The 27,758-nt window shown below is 39.0% G+C and overlaps 1 protein-coding gene across 1 annotated transcript; it reads right to left on the reverse strand.

Annotated features, from left to right (window-relative positions):
• Nucleotides 1-8,776: 8,776 nt before the first annotated feature.
• Fam170a (family with sequence similarity 170 member A) lies at nt 8,777-14,651 on the reverse strand. Its single transcript, XM_057789329.1, has 4 exons — nt 14,582-14,651; nt 11,712-11,858; nt 10,124-10,876; nt 8,777-8,871 (listed from the first exon to the last, which is right to left on the reverse strand). Exons 1-4 carry the CDS (start codon nt 14,649-14,651, stop codon nt 8,777-8,779), a joined length of 1,065 nt encoding a protein of 354 aa, XP_057645312.1.
• Between the last annotated feature and the right edge of the window lie 13,107 nt (nt 14,652-27,758).

The raw sequence follows: 27,758 nt of genomic DNA on the forward strand, positions 1-27,758 counted from the left end.
GTCAAGTATTTCTATGATATGTTCACCTGGACTCCCTCAGTTAGTATACAAAACTGGTGTAACTGAACTTTATAGTAGATTTATTTTTAGATTTTTATTTAAAGGCTTCCATACTAATTTTCACAATGTCTGAACTAGTTTATGTTCCCACTAGCAGTATGTAAAGGTTCCTTTTTGTCTGTATAATCTTACCACTTATTTATTACGTGGATTCTTAAGACTGCCATTCTGGTTTGTTACTAGTTTTAAAAATTGAAAGTCACAAGGAAAAAGAGTAGTATAAAAGAGATGTGTCCTAGAATAATGGCATATAAATGACTTCATTGAGGTTAAGGGCATTTAATTAGTATGATAATATTAACTCAAAATTGATGTTCTGAAGATTTATTTATGGAAGATAATAATTTTGAAAAATGGTATTACACTTGCACCTTTAATTATAATTACAAGATATATATATATCATAATAATGGGCTTCACTATGACATTTCTGCACACATGTATGGTACACTGATCATATTCACCCCAATCAAACTAGCCTCTCTGGACCCCCCTCTCTTCCTCCTCCTGCAGTCCTCTTAGTCTTGCATGACAGTCCCACCTGGCTGAATAAACTTCTGTTGTATACATGTATGCCACATTCATATATACTGTTAATATGTTTTATTGCCATTGGTTAATAAAGAAGCTGCTTTTGGCTAATGGCTTAACAGAATATAGCCAGAATATAGCCAGGCTGGAAAAGATGTATAGAAAGAATAGGCGGAGCCAGAGAGGCACATGTAACCACAGAAGGAAACAGATGCACCCTAAAATCTTGTCGGTAAACCACAAGCCTCATGGTAAAATATAAAATAATAGGAATGGGTTAATTTAAGATATAACAGCTAGCTAGAAATATGCTTAAGCTTATTTAATTAATATAATTTCTGTGTAATTATTTCAGGTCTGGGCAGCCAGAACAAATGACAGCCTCTGCCTACATTTACCTGACGGACACTTAAGCTGGTTGCATAAATTGGCCATTATTAATAATGTCACAATCAACATGTATGTTGGATTCTCTTATGTGTGCTGCCTTCATTTTCTTCATGCACATGAAGAATGGTATAGGTGGATCATGTAGTAGCTTTGTTTTATTCTATGGGAAACCTTCATAATGTTTTTCATGGTTATGTTATCAATTTACATTCATACTAATAATAAAAGTTTGGTTTCACATATACTCTGCCAGAAATTGTTATTTTTTTAATAATAGTCATTCTAATTGAACTGAGAAGAAATTTCAGTGTACTTTTGATATGGATTTTTTATTTCACCTATGATTAAAAATGTTGAATATTCTTCATATATTTTTATACATACTATTTAACTGTAATATTGACTACTTATCAAACTTGGATATGAATTTATTTAAATGTTTGACTCATGGATAGTCTTAATTGTCTGTTTTTACTTTAGCACACTAGCCTATAGTTTTAATCCAAATTTACTAGTTCCTAAAACATTATTCAGTATATTAGTCAAGTAAGATATGCCAACTTTAAAGTATGAACTAAGAATTTTTATCATTACTTTTTGTTGGTTCCAAAAGCATACTCTCCCATATTTATCTATGGGCTTATAGATAGAATGATGATGTTGTGATAGTTAAAATAATAATAATTATTTTTATATCTAACTCATATGAATAGTGGTTGCTATGCAGGGTAGCATATATATAATGCCACGACAGAGAAGGCTAAAGCATAAGGATCATGACTTCAAAGGCCAGGCTGCATTTCATAGTGAGACCCTCTCAAAAAAATATAATGATCTATTTTCAACAATTCTATCATCAGTGAGACAAGCTCACAGTCAGAACCTTAGTTAATAGAAATCCTACTTCAATGGAGAGCACATTTGGAAGAATGATGCAGAATTATAAGCTTTATTATTGTCCAGAAATGGACCATAGCTTCCTCATATGATGAATATATGGCTATTATCCTATTGCTTTTGCTACTTCCAAAAACATTATACATATTTTATAGCTTACTTACATTCCCTTTCCCAATTAAGTATCTTAAATTATTACTGAACGAATGGTCTTGGAGTTCTCAGTCATTCTAACAATTTGTTTATGGTTACAACTGTATCCCAGTCTGCAAACTGCCCTTGCACTAATACCACAGTAGTTCATACCTTCACTTCCAAGAGTACTGTGAAAACCAGGGCATGTTCTCTTAAAGGATTTCTGATTATTTATACATGTATGCCTGCATGTCGCATATGTACATGAGTGCAGAGGCATGTGGAAGCCAGAGACATTGGATTCCCATGTAACTAGAGTTAGAGGTCAATGTAAGCTACCAGGCTTGGATGCTGAGAGCCAAACTCTAATTCTCTGCTTTTAACAACTGAGCCACCTCTCCAGCCCCAGGGACTCTCTTTTTACATGGTTCCCTCTATACAATATAGAACAGTGACAACTTGGATTTTCATGACATCTTTCCCATAACCCGTGCTGGTTTGTGGTTTTAGAGTTTCATCCCAAAACTTTACTTACTATTCTTCATTACTACAATTGATAGTCAGAAGTATTCAAAAGAGCAGTGATTACATATACAAAGCTATAAACACAAACACAATCAATTTCATTCATTAAATACAGTAAAAAAAATTAGAACTTGATTATATCTTGAGTTAATTTATTCATTTGATAGCCTCCCATGAAATGCCTGGTATACATGAATCATGGGGAGGTCAAGTATCAAACTCCTCCAGCCACTCTGCGAAGTATATGGAGAGTCCAGTGATGTTGGAATCATTGGGTTATTCAATGAGAAAGAGCACACAGTATAGGGAGGTGCTGTAGTATCTGCGGAACTCTCTGGTTCTGAGGAGAGTTCAGGAAAACAAGGTTTGCTCTGAATTGGATAATATAAAAAAAACAAACTGACTGGGTATTTTATCAAATATTATCTATTAAGGGGAAAGATAAATGTGAAGGAGTACCTATACTTGACAAAAAAAATCATTATTCCTGTTATCTGGGAGAAAAGGATGTTTTGTAATCTTTGGTTGGTGCTATAATCTTGTTTTTGTCTGTTTTCTAATGAGGTCATTAATTAATCATTTTCTGTCAGTTCATTCTGTTTCTAGAGTGATCTTTCCTGACACCCATACTCCATATGATTAGTTTCAGCAGGAGAACATCTTGATCTGACTCTGAGTGCTAGGGTAGCTCTGAATATCATGATGTACCTGATAGTGTTGACATTGTCTTATGTTGAGATCTGGTTTTCTTTTATTTTTCTTATCCTTTTTTCTTTCTTGTCTTACAAAAAAGGCAGAACCTCCATCTGATAATTAAAATAACAACAACGATGAGTAGAAACACAAAGTGTACGTGCACACACACACTCCAGATAGTTGAACACTTTAGTAGATTAATTAATGTAGTTCCTATAAGAACTCCATAAAGTTAAATATTGTTATTATTCCTATTTTGGAATAGCAAAGTGAGATTAAGAGAAGCTAGGTGCCTTGCCAAGTGATGTATAACTACGTGTGAATTTACATCTTCAGTGATCAAATTGAACAGCTCGTAAATACATGTAGATAACATGGTAGGTTTTTGTGGTATTTATTATTTGGGTATCATTTATTATATGACACACAGCTCAAGTGGATCATTTCTGCCAGGAATGAACTTCATGACAGGCGAAGCAGCAGGATGACTAGTCATCTTCTCTCCACAGTCAGAAATGAGGCAGTAAACAGGAAGTCAGAATAAATTACAAACCCCAAGGCCCACCCCTTGTGACCTACTTCCTCCAACAAGCTCCATCTCCTAAGGGTTCTATAACCTTCCCAAATACACAACTAATTTGAAACTAATTATTCAAATGTATGTGTTTATGGGGGGCGGGGAACATTACACATTTAAATCACAACATTCCATCCCTTTCCTGCATAAGTTAATGGCCATCTCATGATGCCAAATGTATTTTGTTTAACACTTCAAATGTCTACAGTAGTTTGCCAGCCCTATCTTGGTGTTCAGTTTCTATGAAGAGACTCAATGACCACTACAACTTTTATAAAGGAAAGGATTTAATTGGGGGTTGTTACAGTTTCAGAGAATTCAGTCCACTGAATTCGTCATAGGAGGGAGCATGGCAGCATGCAGGCCGACATGGTACTGAAGACATAGCTAACATGTGCATGTGGCTTCATGAACAGCTGAGAAAGAGAGTCAGTGGGCCTGGCTTGAACTTTAGAAACCTTGAAGCCCACCCCAGTAACACACTTCCTCAAACAAGGCCACATTTACCCCAAAAAAAGCCATTATCTCCTAACCCTTCTAAGAAGTACCACTCCTTGATGACCAAGCATCCAAATGTATGAGCCTATGGGAGCCATTTTTATTTGAACCACCACAAGTCCCAACATTATTCAAAAGTCATAAGTCTCTTCTGAGGCTCGAGATAGTATTTTAACTGTGATACCTTGTATAATTTAAAACAAATTATATGCTTCCAACCACACGGTGTCACAGAGAAAATATCCTTTCTTCAAAGGAGAAGATCGATCTGAAGCAATACTCAAACCCAGCAATGCAAACATCAAATCCTACAGCTCCATCTCAGTGTCTGGTTCTGATGGATCATCTGGGTCCACAGAACACGTTGTCTCTCTCAGACTAACTCTACTCCAAGCCTGCAACTTTCTCCTTACCAGCATTCCAGGGTCCTGGCATCTCCAGTATCTCTGAGTCTCTCTTGCAACAAAGGTTGAACTCCATAGATTCATACAGTAACCTTCCACGGCCTCCTGGCAGGGAATCCTACTTGTCACACATTGCTTGGTGTCTTAGTTACTTAGTCACTATTGTTGCACTAAGATACTACAACCAAAGCAACTTAGAGAAGAGAATGTATATTGGGGGCTTATAGTTTCCGCAGGTAATCTGTGAATATCGTGGCAGGGAGTGTGGCAGCAGGCAGGCAGCTATGGTGACTGAACAGTAGCCAGGAGCCTACCTTTGTTCCATGAGGCAGAACAATAACTGGGAATGGTATGGGCTTAAACCCCCAAAACTCAATGACATGCCTCCACCAAAAAGACTGCACAGCCTAATCCTTCCCAAAGAGTTCCAACAGCTGGGGACCAAGTATTTAAATATAAGAGCCTGTGGGGCCCATTCTCATTTAAAACACCATACCTGGTTCTTAGAAACTGTGATGTAAGAATCCACAATCCCCTCAACTTATTCATGCAATGTAAACCCAGTACAATATGGATGCAGTAACCATGTTAGATTATCAACTTGAAAAATACCCGGCGAGCCCTGAACCACAGTTTCAGTGAACTCCATGTGCCTTCCAGGTTAACGCTAGAAAACTATATAGATGGTGCTTGGGAACAGGGAACCCTTTCCATGGTATACTCAGAGGCTCTACTTTCAAATGTAGTCATATTTTCATAAGATGGAGCCTTACATACCTGTTGCCTAAACTTAAACTTGCCCTAAATTTTATGTTTTTCATATTTTTTACCATCTCTCATACATGCCACATCCTGAAATACTAGCCTGTCTTGAAGTTTCCTACACAAAAGAGAGTCCATTACATTTTGGTCTAGCCACACACAAGTTCTCAGGACCTGGGCAGAATGCAGCCACATTCTTTGTCAGACTAAAACAGGAATGGCTTCTAGGCAGTTTATAATAGAATCTATACCCACAAGCACACCAAATATCTCATGAGCCAAGCCTCCACTATCCACGTTTCTCTTGGTATTCCACTCTTCCACCTCAATGGTCCATTAACCTCTGCTTATAGTAGTTTAGGGCACATTTTTCTACATTCCTCTTACAAATTGGTTCCAAACCCTATAAACCACATGGTCACATTCATCCCAACAGTGACCCAACATGTGTATTAGTTACTTTCCCCACTATTGTAACCTGATACATGATGAGAAGCAATGTAAGCAAGCACAGCTGTATTTTGGCTTGCCTTTACCTTTCAAGGGGCTCGCTCCATGCTACAAGGAGGACGTGGCAGCAGGAGAAGAAGGAATGATGGTAATAGGAAGAGGCCTTCCTGTTACATATTATATTAAAGTCTAAGAGCAGAGAATGAACAGGAAGTGGAATCTGGCTATAAAAACTCCCATTGACTGACCTCATCCAGTGGAGCTCCATTTCCTGAATATTCCACAACATTCCTAAACCACCACCATTTGTAACAAGATCCCAATCTCAGAATCTCAGTCTACCCCTCAACCCCCCCCCCACCACACACACATCTTTTCTTCTTCTCTCCATCTCTCTCTGTAGAGGTAAGATCTGAAGGTTTGTTTAATTTTGAAGTTTCTGTATCTTTTGTGAAAACCATATTTGTCTGCTAAGATAATAGGCTTTTAATGAAGGACTCTATGGTAACACGTTTAAAATTTGATCTACAGCTATGGGGATCATACCATTCTAACTCCCCTATTGTGCCTAGTTCATTACTGTATTAGTAGTGAAGCTAGTGTCTGTATCTTTGTTTCTGTCTGTGTGTGTTTGTGTGTGTGTATGTGTGTGTGTGTGTGTGAGTGAGTGAGAGAGAGCGAGAGAGAGAGAGAGCCTGCATGCACGAGTGTGTGTGTCTGTGTGTCTGTGCTTTCTACCTTCTTAATATTTGGTTTTCCCCAAAGTAGTTTTTCCAGAAAGAATGCATGCCTTGTAGCTAAGTTTTTGGTTACTCTTATGTACTGGAGTTCTTTGTTGTACTAAGTTGTTGAAAAAGACTATTATCTTTATGATATAACCTTCCTGTTAAACTTCAGTCTTTAGTGTGTCTTTCTGTAATTGAAGCTGTGAACATAAATATTTTTCATTAGTGTTGAAGGTGAATTTTTTTGCCCCTTACTTCCTTCTCTGACGGCAGTATTCCTAGTATATTATTTGATTCTCTCAACCTTGTTGACTTTGAATCTTTAGATAATAAAAATCAGAAGGAGATATGAAGAATGTCCTTCCACCTGAGATATGACTGTGGTGGTGACTTTTTGCCTGGATATCAGGCCTTTGCTATGGAGTAAGCTTTGAGAATATTTACGCAAAGGCTATATTTCCTCTCCCCTAAACCACCCTAGTGAGATCTTCCTGGAATCATCAATGTCAGAATTTACTTGGGTTTTTTAGAGGTAAGTTCCCTAAAATTGTAGGAAACCCCTAGAAATGTGTTCACCAGGAATTGCTTGCTCTAGTGCTAGCCTACATTCAGCCTCTAGGGATTCATTAAAACTGTCACAGAGGTGTTTATAGGACACTGAAGACTACAGAGGCTCTTTCTTACAGCCATGAAATCGTTAAGTGTGCCTCAGTAATGCACTTACCTCTCCGAATGGCCTAGAGGAGATTTAACTGGTAAATTCAGTTTCTCTAAGTCCCAGGAAAGATGGACTCCAATTTGTCCATGTCTTTGTTGTTAATTTGGGAGTGATGACTCCCAGGGTCTTTGTTTATCAAGATATAACTAGAAAGTCCTCATTCAAGCGTTAAAATTAAGGCAAAATTTTGACTAGAATTTTTTTGCCAGTTTGTTTCTGTGGTTTTTTTTATTTTACCGGGAGGAGGGGATGTTGTTGTTCTTCCAATACAATCTTCCTTTGTGTTGAAATGGAGTGTATTAGCATGTTTGTGTTGAAATGGAGTGTATTAGCATGTTTTGATTCTTTCCTTGTTATTTTTGGTTTATCTAGTACATATTTTTGCCATTAAGCTTCCAGGAAAACATCTTTTCATTATGACACTATTTTTGAAATATTAACCACTTAGCATGACCATAAAGAATAGGCACAAATGAGCAAGAGAAAATATACCAAACAATACCAAACAATGCAATCTCTACCTTCTCCCATTTTGAATTGTAGATTTCCTTATTATTTTGTGTTGCCTATCTCATCCCTCATGGTGTAGTTATTTCTTCGGAATTGCCTAGCTCTTTAGTCTTTGTACTTGAGTCTGAGTGGCTTACTCGCTGCTTATCCCTCGGTAAAACAGCTTATTTTGTGTACTTGCTTTTACCTGTGAGTTTTACAGCTTCCCATGCTTCCTTCTTGCTTATTAAATGTTTTTCTTAATGTTTCTAAGTGTTTCTTAATGTTTCTTTTGAAGGATTTCTTTTAGCTTTTCTCTATATGGCAACGTATTCATTTCTAAATAACAGCTTTGCCTGACGTTTAGTTACATTGACTGTTTTTCTTCTGTACTGTGTAACTCTCATTCTGGACTTTTAACGTGATGTGAGGAAAAACAAGAGGCCCCAAGCCTACTACAGACCAGGAAAGGACTTCATACTGTTCTCATCTGTCCTCTAGTCTCCTTCTCTGCTCTGTTCAGATTCAGAGACATGTTACTGCCCATCACCTTTCAAAGATAGTGGACAAACTCACAACTTGCGTCAGTGTGGATATCCCTATTGTCCGAGGGGGTGGTAGCAGTGGTTGTCTCAAAGATGCTGGGGTCAGATTTTAAAAGACCAGTATAAGAATGAATAAGAAATAAAAATAAAATAAAATTTTAACTAATCTGGATGAGAACGTGTGCTAAGTGGAAATTTTTCAAATATGCAGGTACAGTCTCAATCTTCAGGACTCACAGTCTATGATGGACATTTATTAATGTTTTAGTGAAACCCCATTGACCAACTTCTAGAGATGTGTAGATGGGCAGCTAGATTGCTTTACTAAGAATGCAATCAGGCATGGTTTGGAAAACAATCTTTATTGCATCTGATTATGTGTTCAACTGAGAGTTAGTTCTTTCATCTTCCTTTATGCTAACAGCATTCTGTCCACTTCCACTGTTCTCTTGATGGTCGTCTCTTCTTCCTGGGATGAAGAAAATAAATACGGTAGAACGAGAAAGATAAGAAATGCAGTGACTGTTGCTAGTAGATTACCCTTTCCTTTTATCTTAACTCCACAGTCATGCACATACCACAGTGAGTTCATTTCCAGCTCCACTGCAGCAAACAGTTCGAGAACATGCACAGGTTTCTTGAGACCTCACTTCCATGTGGTTCCTTTTCTCCCCTCTACTTTTCCACTTTCCCCACAGGACCATTATGCCCATGGGCCGATGAGCTCTCAGCTCACTTAAGACCCAAACCTTTGATCCAACTGGGTCCCTATCCTCTCTCCAGACCATTCATATTCCCTGAGGTTGTGTGTAGTAGGGAGCTGCGGGCCTCTTCCCACAGCCCGGCTCATGGCTGCCTGGCTAGCTTATGCCCCAAAATAAAGACACACAAACTCTATTCTTTTAAACACTGCTTGACCCATTTCTGTTCATGTATGTAGCACCCCAAGGAGCGCTTACCGGGAAGATTCTAGCCTACGTCCATCCTGGGTCGGAGCTTCATCGCATCTGCCAGGGAGAGGGGAGCGTGGTGTCTGCTCCAGAGAGCAGAGCTGTCGAGTCTGAGCTCACTTCCTCTTCCTCCCAGCATTCTATTCTGTTTACTCCACCCACCTAAAGGCTGGCCAATCAAATGGGCCAAGGCAGTTTCTTTATTAGCCAATAACCTTCCTCCATCAGTTGTGCTGAGCTATCTGCCTAGACGGACAACTACTTCCTCTTAAAGCAGAGGACTATCAAATAGGAACAGAAAAAGTTCCCAGTCAAAGCTCTCCAATTTCTCACTTAATAAAGTCAGTTTCCCTAGGAGAACTGGGTGTGCCTCCAAACGGCTGATCACATCCCTGCTCTTTGTTCTATAAGCTCCCTGCCCTATGAGGATTCTATTCCTGTGGGCCTTACCTCTCCCAAGAGAAGGCCACCCCATCTTCCAGGATCCTCTAGCCCAAGAATATTAGTTGCTGCGTGAAAACAAAATAGGGATACTTCTTTAAAAGGAAAGATGCTGTCTGCCGGCCTTAGAAATGATCTGAACTTCCTGCAGGAGCTGGAAAGCTTGGGACAAATCGCAACTTACAGTAATGTAAGATTCCTGGGCCAGAAGCAGAGGGCCTGTTTAATTCCCATCATTCCCAGAGCTGACAAGCTCCCCTCTCTTCCTGACGGAGGTGCAAGCCTGCATTGGAGGGACAGATTACTCAGCAGACCCAAGCCTTGCTCACTTCTGTCCTTTTGGAGAATCAAACATACAGCCTGGACACTGACTCCAGGGTTTCTTCGCACCGTCTTCCTCGGTGGGCTGTTGCTCCTCAGCCTTCTCATCCTTGTGTTCCTCTTCCTTCTCATTGTTGTCCTGTTGCTGCCGCTGGGTGTGCCCTGATTCCACATTGCCAGTTATCTGGGACATAACGAGATGAAAGACGTGGCAGCTGAAGCCCTCCTGGAACCCATTCTGCACATGCTGTTGGAGGCAATCTAGGGTAGAATAGACTCGGCAACAGGCCATGCACTTGTAACCATTCTCGATGGTCACCAGTGAGTCAGGTGTCTTGGCCCTGGGTCTCTCTTCAACCATGGGTGACTCTGGCGGGCTATCTAATTCTAGCCTTTCTTCGTGTTCTTTCTCTTCGCCATTTTGTTCACTGTCCAACAGGAGGTTTCTGGTGGACACATCAGAGGATGGAGCACCTATCCACACAGTCTCAGGAAGGGTGGCTTCTTCCATCCTTGGATGCTTTTCTAGGGACTCTGAGGTTTCGCTTGTGTCCCAGGAGATAGCCACACCTTTTATCACGTGCACCCGCATGTAGTATACTTTCATCTTTTCATCTTTGTTCATACACGGAGAGGACACACAAGTCTTATATGAAGGATAGGATGAGGAGGCAGGTTGTGAGGTAGCATCCCTCGCCTCTCCTTCCGGAACGTGGGCTCGTGATAAACCAGGCTTGGAACTGTCTTGAAATTTCTGGGTTCCTGGCAAGTGAAATCAGAAATATAAGAATATTTTCAGAGAGAAAGTTGAGGGCACATGAGTGAGAATATACGTGGCACAGGAGAAGAGGCTTTGGGGTGATACAATTGAACGATGAGCTTTGGTATTTACTGTTTGCTTTCTAGGGTGGGCGTATGCTGTGGTATTTTTATGTACAGGGATGTTAGCAGATGGTGTGTACTTAGGAATGTGGAGTATGAGAGTGAGAAATAAAGACTGTATGAAGTGGAGGTAGAACGTGTATGTGGTGAGGATGGGATCTTGGGACTTCATCCTTATAGTATTTGTGCAATGTGGGCTATGGTGTCCAAGGTTGGCATCGTGTGTCATCTGTCATACATTTTCATGTTGTGTCTGGACGGAGAATGCACATATCTGTGTGGAGTATGGCTGTGTGTGAAGTCGGTGAGTCTGTGCTAGGTAGTCCCCCTGCACTAAGGTCTATGCTAAGCAAGTATGCAGAACTCTGAACATAATCCAAAGAAAGAAGCCACACAGTTCTTCTAAAGGTGCTTGTCTGGCCCCTTAGTCTGCTGCCCCAAGACCCAACCCTTCTATCCACCCTTTCATGACTTCTCATCATTGTGAAGCCACGGCTCAGGATCTCCCACACCAAGAGCCAAGTCCTTTAGGAGCTCTGAATCCTATCTAGGCTCCTCTACAGAACCCTGAACACACCCCCAACTTCCCTGGGCTTCTTCTCAACCTTATCCTTGAATCTATATGCCTTCGACACTGCACCCTGAGCCCATACCCAAAGAGTTTTACCCAAGAAGCCCCATACCCAAAGCGTGTCACACCCAAGGAGCTTCGCACCATTACTACGATGGATGAGCTTAGGTGGAGAAGAAACACAGGAGAAGTATTTGGAGGCAGAGGAGACCTTCCCTACCCCTGGGTTCTGGGCTTCAGCCACTCCAGTAGATTCAGGCTGAGGGACATCGTCTTGTGATTTTGAAATTTCTGAGAAAGGTATAAGAGACAAAAAGATATGGTGGTTGGCCATGTTTGCACGTCATTTACTTATCCAGCAAATAATTACTGGTGTCTGACAGAATTAGCAATTAAGATTAAGACACATAGTAGAAATCTGACCCTAATGGATATATTCTAGTACTTAATCACAGCCATAAATTATTTTATTAGTGTCTTCATTAAAAAAATGTAAGAATAGAGGCTGGAGAGTTTGCTCAGTTGAGAGGACTGGGTACTTGGGCAGAGGCCCTGGGTATGATTCCCAGTGCCCACATCTTAACTCACAACTGTCTGTAACTCTAGTCCTAGAGGATCCAATACCCTCTTCAGGCTTCTGCAGGCATTATGCATATACATGATGTATAGATATTCATGCAGTAGAAAACAACAAAAACATAAAAAATAAAAACTTAAAAAATAAATAAATAGAAGTATAACAGTTATGTGTAAAAGGCAACCTTTAATAAATGTGAGGTCAATATGGTAAAAGCAGTAGAAATATGGTCTCTGTCTAGAGAATCAGCAGTTAGGAAATTACATAGCCTTTTTGTGAGGCCTATATCTGTTAAGTATGTTTCACTTACTGAAGCAATATTTAATAAATAGCTATTATGTATGAGACACTTTCCTAAGTGTCCATCTTTGACCTAGACTTTCCATTTTAATCTTGAAGGGCAGGCATTGATCAGAAATAAGTAAATATATACTAGGTCAGTGTATGGTAAGTATATAAGGTTTACCAGATGTAGAAAACAAAAATGTCTGATATTCAATTAAATTAGAATTTCAAGTAAGTCACAGACAGATTTTTTAGAGTAAATATGTCCTATATAGTATTTAATAACATTCATACTAAACAAATATTTGTAACTTATTTGAAATTCAAATTTAAGTACAGTTTATATTTTGTTTGGCAATCCTAATAAAAGGTACAGAAGATTCTGTGTTTTATTGTGATTTGCACAAGGCTTGCCTGTTATTATTACATGTGTAGGGTTCCTCATATGTGACATACTATAACATGTGACTGGTTCTTAGATGGTATTTAGGAATATCTTAAAGTATGTATGCTTTTATGGGTCTCTCTCATGTGCACACACATACAGAGAAAAAATAGAATTTAGTGTGTGAAGACAAGACTGTCACATACACAGGGTGTGTGAACGAGAGGTAAAGGGATGGTGTGTTTATATAGCTATGTGTTCTCAAAGTGTGGAGGTAAGGGACATCTTTCTGCATCAGAGCACACAGGGGAAATGTGTGGCAATCTCACTGAAGACCCTTGTGAGAGCTTTTATATATCACTGCATAGATGGAGTTTCAGGCAAGAACAAAATAACTTTACCTTACACACCTCATAGTTAGTAACACTCTCTGACCCTCACACCTACTACTTCTCCCAGTAAGAATACCGAGGCAAAACAGTTCTAAAATATAAGGGGAAACAGTGGAGTCAAAACCATTGCTTCACTTTCCTGTAACTACCAGTGGGAATTTGACAGGGCTTCGAGCCACTGTTCTCTGGGCTCAGCCCACAGTCTTCGGATCCCAGGGCCCAGGAAAGCTGTGGGGTTCTACTGTGGGCAAAAGTCTCCATCTGAGCAGCTAGGTCGGGCTCCATTCTGTCCCACTTCCTACACTTGACAACACTTTTACAGCAAGCACTTATTTTTTAATTGTGCATTTATTTTTATTTTAGGTCTCTGAGAGTTTTCCCTGCACGTATGTCTGTGCACCATTTAAATGCCTGGTGCCTGAGGAGTTCAGAAAAGGGCATCTGCTCCCCTGGAGCTAGAGTTACCAGTGGTGGTGAGCCACTATGTGGGTTCTGGGAATGGAACCCACATCCTCTTGCAAGAGTAGCTAAGTCCTTAGCCACTGAGCCGTCTCTCCAGCCCACACGCCATGCTTTTACTTGTAGTAATTGCGGTTGTCATGCATCCTAGGGTACCAGCCAGCAACTGCCAGTGTCATCTGCTTTCTCCAAAGTCCCAGAGTCCTGCTGAGTTTCATCCCATCTGTTATGACCTTGGTCTCTTATCAGACTCTTTCCTTTCTTTGCATTTCCTCTGGAAAGCCTAACACCTGAAAATCCACAGCTTTTATTGGACCGCTTAGAAATTCTTTCCACTAAAGAAATAAAATCTTCATGGTCTCGATATGACATCAACCCCAGACAAACTCCTAACCTTTTGAATAAGCATTTTATTTCTCAAAATATTTCTCAGGCCCTTTAACTCTTCACTCTTTAGGCTACTCTTCCCTCTTTCCTAAAAGACTCAGTAAAACTCAGTTTTTTCATTAAGCCCCATCACATCTCCAAGCCATTTTTCTAAAGAAAAACAAACAAACAAACAAAAAAAAAGAATATGAGATATGAACTCAGAAAGGGATGTCTGAAAATCTGCACCTCTGAGTCAGACAGCTGGGACCTCAGCAATCTTGGAATCCATAGTCCAAACGCCAGTGCCTGGGAAATGCCAGTGCCCAGGAAGGAAGTTTATAAAACAACACCACTGACTACCTTTGTGCCGTGGGCATCTGGACTCTCTGTATTGTCTCACATCACTGAAACCCTGGAGACAGATCTGGCAGCGTCCCTGATAGACGATCTATGCCTCCCTGCTTCACCTGAATCCTCTTCAATGCCTCGTGCTCGGCTCCAACTGACTACCATCCCTTGTGCCCCAGACAAGGTGCCCAGAACATACCTTCCTCCTTCTCATCATCTTCCTGGGACTCTTCAATTTCCAGATGTTTCCTCTTTTGTCGTCGTTTCATAGTATCAGCCAAAATAGTCCCTTGAAGGATACTTAAAGTCTAATTTCACCTTTTCCCTACAGATTGACTGCCCTTTTTGACCTTCAGAAAATCTGCTAATACAAATTTAAAGATAAGTTAATACAAATTTAAAAATAATCAACTCTCTTAACTGGCTGAAGAACAACTCAGATTACTTAATCGAACAGCAGACCTGTCCAGTGATCACTGTGCTGCATGGTGGCTGTTAAGGGTCAAAGGTCAGAGGCTTACTAGAGGATTCTCAATGATGACATCAGAGCATTCTATGGACCTCAGTCTAACAGCCTCTGCAGCTTCAGAAACCCTCTTTGCAAGAACAATTCCTTTTCCCCAATGGAATCTCTCGAAGGAATTTAACTCTCATCTCTCAACTGTGGCAGAATATTTTTAGATGTTAACATGTTTCTATTTCATTTTTTTTCTTTTCTCTAGTTATTTCACCCTTTCGTTTCTTCTCTGAAGCAGGAAGCAGGCTTTGTGTTGTTCATTTCTCAGAGCAGAGTTATTGTCAGGGCGGAAATTGTCAATAGTGTCTAGAACCCCAACCTTTGCAGAAAACAGAATACTGGACCAGAAATACAGTATAGGCGAAACTTTTTTAGAGTCTTTCTTCTTATTCTATGAAAGGTGTGGAAAATACCACTTATACCAGAGATACATGTAAACTGTGGGAAAGAGAGGCCTTGACGTATAGCTAGGGAGATAGATACAAAAAAATTCCAAAAGCAGACAATTGTGTTGTTCAAATAAGAGAAGATGCCAACCTGCCCTACATAAAGTACAAGAGCAATAGCTGTCAGGTGCTCTGATGGCCACCCTCAAAGTCAAAGCCCTGCATGATTTCCAAAGAGAGATGGGTGGAAATGCACACAAAGCAAGAACAGGACAAAAGCTTAAACTGGCAGTTTATGTGGAAGTGTGAGAGGGGAAACGGCACTCCATTTCTTGCAGACAAGCTAGACTTTCTCCAGGACTAAGGCGGCAAACCTACTCCTGCATCTAACACCAACCAAATGAAGCCACTCTAAATCGACCCTTAGAGAGCTGTCTTGGGAACATGTGGATGCACTGTGGACTGAGGAGCCTAGACACAAGGCAGAACTAGTAGGGTCACCACCCGTCCTCAAAAATCAGACTATGTATAAGTTTTAAGGAATCACAAAGTGATTTTTGTTCTGGAGAATATGGTTTGATATGGTTGTGAGACTAATTCTCTGCTCCAAAGAGCAAGAATGGCAAGGCTAAGATGTACCAGGGGAAACCCACCGAGAAAGAGCTTGATAATGTGACTCGGAGCAAGATGTGCCTGTACCACGTGACACTAGCTTTCCTTCCAATAGCAAACATGATGCCACAATCGCCTATCAATATCCATGGGGAGGTAGCTCTTAGACTTCCTGCAAATTAGAATATATACAAATGCTCAGGACTCTCAAATGAAATGATGGCAAATGTCCGTGTTGTACACAACCTCCTGCAGTCTTCTCTAGACTACGTACAATACACAGTGTGCTGCTAATAAGGTGGAGATAGGTGTTAGGACAAGCAAAAGTTGTCATGGGTACATGTTCAGAATTGGCAATCCATCTCTAGGAGCCCAGAAGTATAGAGACTGAGTTGGACTTCTGTATGATACAAAGGAACAGGTGACCACCAAAAACAATACCACTGCTCAAATAATAAATCAGTTACAAAATTAATAAATAATATGCAAGACTGAAAAGTTGTAAAACATAAAACTATGGCTCAGCATAGTAAACTGCCATTCCCTGCAAATGAATATGCAGATGTAGCATAATTCATGTCACAGTCCCAGAACAATGTTTGTAGCTACAGACTTTTTTATTTATATGTAAAGGCAAATGAACTAGGGTAAGTAAAACAATTTTGGAAAGGAATATAAATTACCCTATGTTACGGCATTATTTTCTACAATAATCAAGATTGTGTGATATTGGTCAAGATATGGACACATAAACCAATTGAAAAGAATATAAATTGTACAGAGAAATGTCTGCAAATATACCAAGTGATTTTTCATGAAACTGCAAAGTAATTCAACAGGAAAAAGATAGCCATTTCAATAAATGGTGCTGAAGCAATCGGATACCCATAAGAAAAAGAAATCAACAGTCATTTAAACTTCACACTTTATACAAAAGTTAACTCTGTGGACTGGCAGAATTGCATAAAAATAGTAGAGTAATAGATCATAAACTTGGAATAAAATGACCCAACTTTTAAAGAAGAAAATGAGAAAGCTCTCTTTAGAATCTGAGGCATCAGTAACATGCAAGGGTGTGTGCTTCAAACTAAATTTACTTAAACCTAAAACTAAAAGCATAAACTATATAGTAAAAAGATAGACAAACTAGACTGCATCAAAATTAAAATCAATTTTTAGGAAAAAAATTCCATTAATGACATAAAAAGAAATCTATAGACTCTAATAAAGTATTTGTAAACTATGTATGCAGCAAAGGGTTAATATCTATAATATAATGTTAAAAGTTTCAAAGTCAAGCACTTCACTAATTGAGTGAGAAAATGGACAAAAGAATGAGGAAATGAATAATGGGGATTAGAAGCACACAGCACATAATCACATGACATGTCATTCAATACCATTGGTCATTAGGAAAATACACATTTCAAACACGGTAAGGTATGACTAAGAAACTATCAAAACAACCAAAAGACACTCCAGTAGTAATGGCTTGTTCTAAAAGGAGTGTGGAGGAGCTGGTTTTGCTGTACACTGCTGGTAAGAGTACCAATACAGAAGATGTGGTCATCTGATGTAATTAGCCCCATAAGATGATGTGGACTGGCACTATTAGGAGATGTAGCCCTGTTGTTGGAGGAAATGTGTCACTGTAGAGGTAGGCTTTGAGGTCTCATAGATGCTAAAACCACACCCACTGAGACAGTTCATTTTCTGTTGCCTGCCACTCAAGACGTAGGACTCTCAGCTCAAGAACCACAGCCTGCATGCCGCCGTGTTCCCCAATGATGATAGTGGACTCCACCTTTGAAACTGTAAGCCACCCCATTAGATCTTTTCATTTATAAGAGTTGCTGTGGTCAGCTATGGAAACCGTAACTAAGACAGAAGAGAATAATCATTTTAAAGACTAATGTAACTATAAAGTAACCCAGTAATTACCTTCTTGGGGGGTTACCCCAATGAAATAAAAAGCCTATATGCACACAAAAACAATCATATTTTAAAATGTTTAAAACTGATAGGTCTGTATGGTAATTTTTATTTTATTTTTAATTGTTTTTTCTGGAACTATGCATTTTTCTCTGCTTATTTTCTTCCTCCTCACTCCTTATCTCTCTCTCCCATGAACCACTCCTAATTTACTCTTGTCTTTTTCTACTTCCCATGTAGATTAGATCCATGTATGTCTCTTTCTTAGGGTCATCTTTGTTGTCTAGGTTCTCTGGGATTATAAATAGTAGGCTGTTTTTTCTTTGCTTTATGTCTAAAAGCCCCTTATGAGTGAGTGCATATGATATTTGTCTTTCTGGGTCTGGGTTACCTCACTCAATATGATGTTTTCTAGACCCATCCATTTGCCCACAAATATCAAGATGTCATTATTTTTTCTGCTGTGTAGTACTCCGTTGTGTAAATGTACCACATTCTCCTTATCTATTCTTTGGTTGAGGGGCATCTAGGTTGTTTCCAGATTCTGGCTATGACAAATAATGCTGCTATGAACATAGTTGAGCATATGTCTTTGTGGTATGAATGAGCATCCTTTGGGTATATATTCCAAAGAGGTACTGCTGGATCTTGAGGAAGGTTGTTCCCTAATCTTCTGAAAATTCACCATACTAATGTCCAAAAAGGCTATACCAGTTTGCACTCCCACCAGCAGTGGAGGAGTGTTCCATTTACCCCTCATGCTCCCCAGCGTAAGTTGTCAAGAGTGATTTTTATCTTGGCCATTCTTATAAGTGTAAGATGGAATCTCAGAGTTGTTTGATTTGCATTTCTCTGATGGCTAAGGATGTTAAGCATTTCCTTAAGTGTCTTTCAGTCATCTTAGATTCACCTGTTGAGGTTCTCTGTTTAGGTCTGTACCCCATTTTTATTGGATTATTTCTTCTTTTGATAACCAGTTTCTTGAGTTCTTTGTATATTTTGAAGATCAGCCCTCTGTCCGATATAAAGTTGGTGATGATCTTTTCCCATTCTGTAGGCTGCCATTTTACCTTGTTGACCATGTCCTTTGCTTTATAGAAGCTCCTTCATTTCAGAAAGTTCCATTTATTAATTGTTACTCTCAGAGTCTGTGCTATTGGGGTTATATTTAGGAAGAAGTCTCCTGTGCCAATGCATTCACATGTACTTCCCACTTTTTCTTCTATAAGGTTCAGTGTGGTTGGTTTTACATTGAAGTCTTTGATCCATTTGGACTTGAGTTTTGTGCATGGTGATAGATATGGATCTATTTTCATTCTACATGTTGATATCCAGTTATGCCAGCGCCATTTGTTGCATATGCTTTCTCTTTTCCATTTTATGTTTTTGCTTCTTTGACAAAAATCAGGTATTCATTGGTGTGTGGGTTGATATCCAGGTCTTTGATTCAGTTCCACTGGTCCTCCTGTCTGTTCTTATGCCAATAGCAGGCTGTTTTCAGTACTGTAGCTCTGTTGTAGAGTTTGAAGTCAGGGATTGCGATACCTCCAGATGTTCCTTTATTGTACAGGATTGTCTTGGATATTCTGGGTTTTTCCTTTTCTATATATGAAGTTGAGTATTGTTCTTTCAAGGTCCGTGAAGAATTTTGTGAGATTTTGATGGGCATTGCATTGAATCTGTAGTTTGCTTTTGATAAGATTGCCATTTTTACTTTGTTAATTCTATCTACCCAAGAACATGGGAGAACTTTACACTTTCTGGTGTCTTCTTCAATTTCTTTCTTCAAAGATTGAAAGTTTTTGGCATACAGGTCTTCTACTTGTTTGATTAGAGTTACTCCGAGATATTTTATGTTATTTGTGGCTATTGTGAAGGGTAATCTTTCTCTGATTTCTTTCTCAGCCCATTTATTACCTTTGTAAAGATACTGATTTTTTGAGTTAATCCTGCTACATTACTGAAAGTGTTTATGAGTTGTAGAAGTTCCTTGGTAGAATTTTTGGGGTTGCTTATGCAAATTATCATATCGTCAGCAAATAGTTAGAGTTTGACTTCTTCTTTTCCTATTTGTATCCCTTTAATCTGCTTTTGTTGTTTTATTGTCTTAGCTAGGACCTCAAGTACTATATTCAATTGATATGGAAAGAGTGGACAACCTTGTCTAGTTTCTGATTTCAGTGGGATCGCTTTGAGCTTCTCTCCATTTAGTTTGATATTGACTGTTGGCTTGCTGTTTATTGCCTTTATTATGTTTAGTTATGTTCCTCATATCCCTGTTCTCCCCAAGATCTTTATCATGAAGGGATGTTGTATTTTCTCGAAGGCTATTTCAGCATCTAATGAGATGATACTGTTTCTTTTTCAGTTTGTTTATGTGGTGGATTAGATTTTCATATGATGAACCATCCCTGCATCTCTGGGATGAATACTACTTGGCCACGGTAGATGGTTTTTCTGATGTGTTCTTGGATTAGGTTTCCCAGTATTTTATTGAGTATTTTTGCATCAATGTTCTTGAGTGAGATTGGTCTGTAATTCTTTCTTAGTAATACCTTTGTGTAGTTTGGGTATCAAGGTACTTGTACCCTCATAAAAAGAGTTTGGCAATGTTCCTTCTGTTTCTATTGTGTGGAACAGTTTGAGGAGTATTGATATTATATCTTCTTTGAAAATCTTATAGAATTTTGAGCTGAAAGCATCTGGTCCTGGCTTTATTTGGTTGGGAGACTTTGATGACTGTTTCAATTTCTTTAGCAGTTATAGGCCTATTTAATTTGCTTATCTGGTCTTCAATTAATTTTGGTACATAATATTTGTCCAGAAAATTGTCCATTTCCTTTAAGTTTTCCAATTTTGTGGAGTACAGGTTTTCGATATATATGACCTAATGCTTCTCTGGATTTCCTCCATGTCTACTATTATGTTCTCTTTTTCATTTCTGATTTTGTTAATTTGGATATTCTCTATTTGCCTTTTGGTTAGTTTGGATAAAACTTTATCTATTTTGTTGATTTTCTCAAAGAACCAACTTTGTCTCACTGATTCTTTGTATTGTTTTCTTTGTTCCTATTTTGTTGATTTTTAGCTCTCAATTTGATTACTTCCTGCCATCTAGTCCTCCTGAGTGAGTTTGCTTCCTTTTGTTCTAGAGTTTTCAGGTGTTCTGTTAACTCACTGGTGGGGATTTTTTATGTAGTCATTTAGTACTATGAACATTTTCCTCTTAAAACTGCTTTCATTGTCTCCCATAAATTTGGGTATGTTTTGTGGTCAATTTCACTGAATTTTAGGAAGTCTTTAATTTCTTCTTTATTTCTTCCTTGACCTTGGTGACTCGGGTGAGCATTGTTTAATTTCCATGGGTTTGTGGGCTTTCTGAAGTTAATGTTACTGTTGAATTCTAATTTTAAGCCATTTTTGATCCGATAAGATACATGGGGTTATTCCAATTTTTTGTATCTATTGAGGTTTGCTTTGTTACCTAGTATGTGGTCAATTTTTGAGACAGTTCCATGATGTGCTGAGAAGAAGGTATATTCTTTTATGTTTGGATGGAATTTTCTATAGATGTCTGTTAAGTCCATTTGAGTCATAACATCTGTAAGTTCCCTTATTTCTCTGTTAAGTTTCTATCTGGAAGACCTGTCCAGTGGTGAGAATAGAGTGTTGAAGACTCCCACTATTATTGTGTAGGGTTTAGTGTGTGATTTAAGCTTTAGTAGTGTTTGGGTTTTGGGTTTTTTTTTCTTTTTTCTTTTAACATATGAGGATGTCCTTGTATTTGAGACATAGATGTTCAGTACTGAGATTTCCTCTTGATAGTTTTTTTCTGTGACTAATATGAAATGTTTTTCTTTGTCTCTTTTGATTGATTTTAGTTTGAAATCTATTTTGTTAGATATTAGGATAACTACACCAGCTTGTTTCTTTTCCCAACCTTTACTCTGAGGCGATGTCTGTCTTTGAGTTTGAGGTCTGTTTCTTGTATGCAGCAGAAGGATGGATTCTGTTTTCGTATCCAATCTGTTAGCCTGTTTCTTTTTACAGGTAAGTTGAGTCCATTAATATTAAGGGATATTAATGACCAGTGATTGCTAGCTCCTGTTATTTTAGTTTTTGTTCTTGGTGATATTATTGTGTGTGTGTTTTCCTTTCTTTGGGATTTGCTGCTGCGATATCCTCTAGTATCTGTGTCTTTGGGAATAAGCCTAACTTCCTTGGGTTGGAGTTTTCCTTCTAGTAATTTGCATAGGGTTGGGTTTGTGGCTTGGGGTTTTTTAAATATGGTTCTGTCATGGAATATCTTGTTTTTTCTATCTATGGTGATTGAAAGTTTTGCTGAGTATAGTAGTCTTGGCTGGCATTTGTAGTCTCTTAATGTCTGCATAACGCCTGACAAGGACATTCTGGCTTTCATTATTTCCTTTGAGAAGTCAGGTGTAATTCTGATAAGTCTTCCTTTATATGCTACTTGGCCTTTTTCCTTTGCAATTCTTAATATTCATTTTTATTCTATATGTTTAGAGTTTTGATTATTATGTGGCAAGGGGACTTTTTCTTGAGTCTATTTGGTGTTCTGTGAGTATATTGTATCTTCATATGCATATCTTTCTTTTGGTTAGGAAAGATTTCTTCTATTTTTTTGTTGAACATATTTTCTGTGCTTTTAAGTTGGACTTCTTCTTTTTCTATCCATATTATTCTTATGTTTGGTCTTTTAATGCTGTCCCATATGTCCTGGAAATTTTGTGTTAAGCTTTTTTAGATTTAATGTTTTCTTTGACCCATGAGTCTATTTGTTCTATTGTATCTTCAACGCTTGAGATTCTCTCTTCCATCTCTTGTATTCTGCTGTTTATACTTGTTTTGTTGTTTCTGATTGTTTTCTCATATTTTCTGTTTCCAGAATTTTCTTGGTTTATGTTTTCTTTTTTGTCTCTATTTCAATTTTCTAGTCTTGAATCATTTCTTTCCTCTGTTTGATTGCTTTTTCTTTGTTTTCTTTAATGGATTTATTGATTTCTTCCCATTTTTATTTGTCTTTTCCTCCATTTCTTTGAGGGAAATTTTCATTTCCTCCTTAAGGGCCCCAAACATTTTCCTAAAATTATTGTTAGATCATCTTCTTCTGCTTCTGCTTCATCTGTCTTGCTGTTGTAGGGCCACTAGTTTTTGTTGGTGTCGTGTTGCTCTTTGTGGTGTTGAGCGTGGTCTTACCTTGTCTACCCATCGTTTCCTCTGATTGGTGTAGTTGGGTCTGTGTCTCTGGTGATCACTCATCCAGGTGCCAGTGGATCCAAGGCTCAGATTGCTGCTCCTCATGGTGCAGTTGGTGCCATGGATTCAGTGACCGGGAGGTCACTCGGTGTTCCCAGAGGTCACACTCCTCTGTGATCCTAGAGGTAGTTCAGACCTCCTCCTATGGAGCTCACTTGTTTGGGCCTGATTCCTCTGAGGCCGTTGGCTTGGGCCTCTTCCCGAGGAAGTCTCTGGCTTAGGCCTGCTCCCTTGGCAGTCACTCCCTCATGCCTACACCTGTTGAGATCACTTGCTCTGGGTAAAACCAATAGTTTGTCATAGCCCAAAGCTGGAAACAACTCAGACATATTTCAGTGGTTACCTGGTTAATCCATAGTATATTCATAGTGTGATATCTTGCTGAAAAGTTCAAACAGCTTACCGTGGATGAATCTTCAGAGAATTAGCCAGAGCTGGGAGAAAGACAATCCAGAAAGCATTTATGTTGTGTCATTCTACTTATAAAATATGACTGCAATAACAAATTATAAAGGAAAAATGACCAGCATCTGCTAGCGTTTAGAAAAAGAACAAAGGGGGAAAGAAAGTGGCCCAAGAAAGGTCTTCTAATTTTTAAATTAGGGGCCAGAGGGTACTTGCTCTTGCAGAGGACCCTGGTTTGGTTCCCAGCAGTCACACAGTAGTTTATAACCATCCATAACTCCAGTTTCAGGGCATCTGATGTCTTTCTCTAGCTCCTGTGGACAACAGGTATGCATGTGAGGGACAAACATGCATACAAAGTACTCATAAGCATAATATAAATTGAATGACTCTTAGTTTAACTTGAATTTAGGAGGGATCTTCTTTGTCCACTTATCATATTTGTATCAATCAAAAAGAAGTTTGTCCATTCACATATAAATACAGAGTGATTTCCCACAAATTTCAGTGGCTTCAAATGAGTTTCCTTGCTCCTGCTATGTGCCCACTGTCAGTCCGCCAGGAATTCCACTCTTCGTTGTTCTTACTTCTAGACCCAGACTGACAAAGCGATCACTGTCTGGAAAACTGACAGTATGGTTACAGAAGGAAAGACAGTACTGAAAGGTCTTGCGTTGGCTTTAGATGTTTTAGCCTAGAAATGATGGCAGTCACAGCCACTCAAAAATCAGTTACCAGGAAATACAACCGGTCAGCTACAGATTCACAAAACTAAATCTTAAATTACCTGTTAGATTATGAGCCAAAACCTCTTTACCATGCCCTGCTGCAGTTTATAAACAAGGATGGTGCCTTTGTTTGCTGTGCCTTTTTCATAATAAATTCAGGGAGGAATGTCTGAACATTCTTAAAACACTTGGCCTGAAATGAAAAGAAACAGAATACAATTTCACTTCCTTCCTTCAGAAATGACAGAGATAAAAAGATTAGCTATCTGGGAGGTTTTTGTAGTCTGAATACACGAGAAACAATATTTCTAAGACTTCAAGAAATGGCCGAAAAACTCTTGATTCCCACTTTGCTATTTCGATTATCTTGTTGACACTCTAAGTCTGTGAATAATGGCGGAAGCTGCAGCCCGTGCAGTTTAGCGGAGAGGAAAGTGTTTGCAGCAGCCTCTGCAGAGGCACATGCAGCCAGAAGCGCTTGGTGCTCCCTTTTTTGTTCGTAGGTCTGTGCAAGAAAACAAATGCTTCAGAAACTTATGCCGACGAGTTTTTCTGTTATTACCGTAAAGATAACTTGGCTGCCAAATATTTGCTCCATGATGAAAAGCAACACATTCTTGGAAGAAGGATTTCCTCATTACCATAAGCTGCTTATTTCTCAGCCTACACATCCCATGCACACCTGATATAGCAGAGGCATTCCTCCGTGCTTTTCCCAAATTGTGTGAAAATGACCATGCCATTCTCTTCCTTTAATCACTACTGGTGAGTGTTATTTTTTTAGAGAATAGTCTCTCTTTTTGCTCAGATCTTCAATGGCTTTCTAAGATGAGAGGAGCAACGTCGGAAATGGTCAACCAAACCTTCAAAGTCCCACGACATTTTCAAGCCCACAACACAACATTCACCTTTTAGCTTTCACTGAATGTAGCCAAACTTCCTACCTCGAACAGAGCTCAAGCCTTTGCCTGAGTCCTGTCCTTTCATTGCACAGATTTTTCAAATACAATCTAAAAGGGGATTTCTTTTTTTTTTTTCTTTTGGTAAGAATCTTCCCAGATACCCCTTAAGGAGGGCCCCCGCATTCCCAGTTTCCAAAGATTCCTGGGACTACTCTGCTGAGAGTTAGTTCTGCGACACAGATGAGTCTGTAAAGACAGAGACTGTGCTCCTGTTTGGATCCTCAATTCTCTGCCCTTACTTCCCCTATACATCAGCACCCTCCAAAGCAAGATACTTAATTGCATCTTGTTACTCCCAGCCTCTTATACACCACTCCCCAAATAAAATATGTAAATAGTGATGTTGCTACTCATAACCTCATATATACCACCCACCAAAAAAAAAAAAAAAAAAAAAAAAAAAAACCTTAAATAGTGAAAGTCTTGCACCTTACTCCCAATCTCTTGGATACCACCCTGCAAAACAAAATATCTAAGTAGTGAAAACATTGCATCTTGCTACTCCCTTGCCCAAACAGTATCCCAACCTGGTCTTCTTTCATCCCCCAACTAAAAAAAAAAAATGATATATATTATCGTTACATTTATCTGAAAGAACTGTCACTCCCAACTCTGTCATAACACTAGTTATCTGATCCAAAACGAGAAAGGAAGAGCCCCATCTGTCCTCTGCAACTTACCTGACTCACTTCATTTCTGCCACAAATTTCACTACCTAAAATTTAGATATAGGGAATTAGCATTTGGGGTAAATTAAGCCTTAAATTGTTTTCTTTGAATCCAAATACCTTTGAGACTTTAAATCACTAGCAGTCTATATTTAAGCAAAAACTAGTGCAAAACACTCATAAAGTTAGCCTATTTTTGGATAAGAGATATAAAATAAAGGACAAAGAAGAATGGGAGTGAAGAGGAGGGTTTTCAAAGAACTGGGGCAGACTGTCCGGCCACTGGCAGTGAGATCGGTATTTATCCCTACTGTTTGTTCTGGTTTTTTGGAACCCATTCTCTCTGGAGGGATACCTCACTCAGCCTAGATATATTGGGGGAGGCCTTGGTCCTGCCTCAAAGCAATGTGCTAGACTTTGTTGACTCCTCATGGGAAGCCTTACCCTCTTTGAGAAGTGGATTGGGGGTGGGATGGGTATTGGGAGGAAGGTAGAGGGAGCAGGAGGAGGGGATACAGTGGGAAAAATAAAGAAACAAAATCCAAATAAATAAATAAATAAAAAGAGGAGGGTGTTGAGGAACTACCAAAATTAAATAAATATTCAACTTTCTTATGAATTATATATAGACCAATCTTCCTGGGATGGTACCCCTGAGTGAGACAAGGTACTAAAAGCAGTATATATATCCACATTAACAATGTTCAGAAGTGAATTGAAACTCATGAGAGTTCAAATAGCCACAGTGTAATCAGTATATAATTATAAAGGAGCTTTGAGATTAGGATAAAATCCATACCTGTGAAATAAATCTTCCCATCAGGCACTTAACTGATGTGTATAAATTATAAGAAAAAAAAGCAAGTCTTAGAAAGGAGATTACAGGACTGCTAGACCTGAGAGACACTCCTAACCCAAAAGATTCATCTTCCTTTAAATCCACTTTGTAGGGCTTTGGAAATTTCTTCCGTGGACCATAGGCTCTAGACATCAATTCACAGATGTGAAGAGGATTGCTGTACCCTGGCCAATGTCTTGGCATTTTTCCTACAAGGTCAGCAGTCTATGCACAATGAGGGCACAATCTGAACCACTGGAAAACGTCATGTTTTGAACGTCTTTCCATTAATAAATGTTGTCTTCCTGCTGTATACAGATAATGAGGTAAAAGATCAAGGGAAAATAAGTCCCTGTGTTTACCAATGCGGTCATTGAACTGATGCTGCCATGAACGCACAGCAGGGTCTTGTCTATCCTAAGGAAAGCAACAAAATGCTCAGCCTGGTACTTCTCTTTCTAGAATATTTACTGCTTGTCACTACAGGAATTCAGTTGTAGGCTGTGAGAAAAAGATCCTAGCATTCACAGTTTGTCCTTGAGAGAGAGTGAAAAGGGATCAGAGTCCTGAGATTGACAGTTGGAAATTCTGACCTGGCATACAGTGGAAAGCAGTACACTTGCTTATGGGCAAGTTTTTGAACAACTTTGAAGTGTGTATGGAAATGCTAACTGGTTCCTATCTCTCGAGAGCACCAAGGTTTTCACATCTTAGAAATGTGTAAATAACTCAGATCCATTCTTCTCCCAGAGAAAGTCTATGAGTGCCAATTCTGTTGGAGCCTGGTGATATTTAATGTCTGAAAAAAATTTATTTAATGAGATTTATAAAATCTAAGTTGGGGGCACTGGAGAGTTGGCTCAACAACTAAGAAAACTGACTGCTATTGCACAGAATCCAGGATCCATTCACAGCACTCAACTGGCAGCTCAGAACTATCTGTAACTCCAGTCCTAGGGCATCCAATGCCTTCTGGCCTCTGTGGGCACTGCACACACATGGTATATAGACATGCATGCAGGCAAAACACCTACATATGTTTTTTGGA

This window comes from Chionomys nivalis, chromosome 14 (assembly GCF_950005125.1).
Source record: "Chionomys nivalis chromosome 14, mChiNiv1.1, whole genome shotgun sequence".
Taxonomy (NCBI): Eukaryota; Metazoa; Chordata; class Mammalia; order Rodentia; family Cricetidae; genus Chionomys; species Chionomys nivalis.

Bases quoted from the DNA above. Each gene is read 5' to 3' on its own strand.
- Fam170a (XM_057789329.1), bottom strand. From the start codon at position 14,651: ATGAAACGACGACAAAAGAGGAAACATCTGGAAATTGAAGAGTCCCAG. The intron at 10,877-11,711 runs GTGCGAAGCTCC...TTCACTTGCCAG, and splicing joins GCTCATCCATCGTAGTAATG to GAACCCAGAAATTTCAAGAC. The intron at 8,872-10,123 runs AGTGAGCAAGGC...TCTTCATCCCAG, and splicing joins TGATTCTCCAAAAGGACAGA to GAAGAAGAGACGACCATCAA.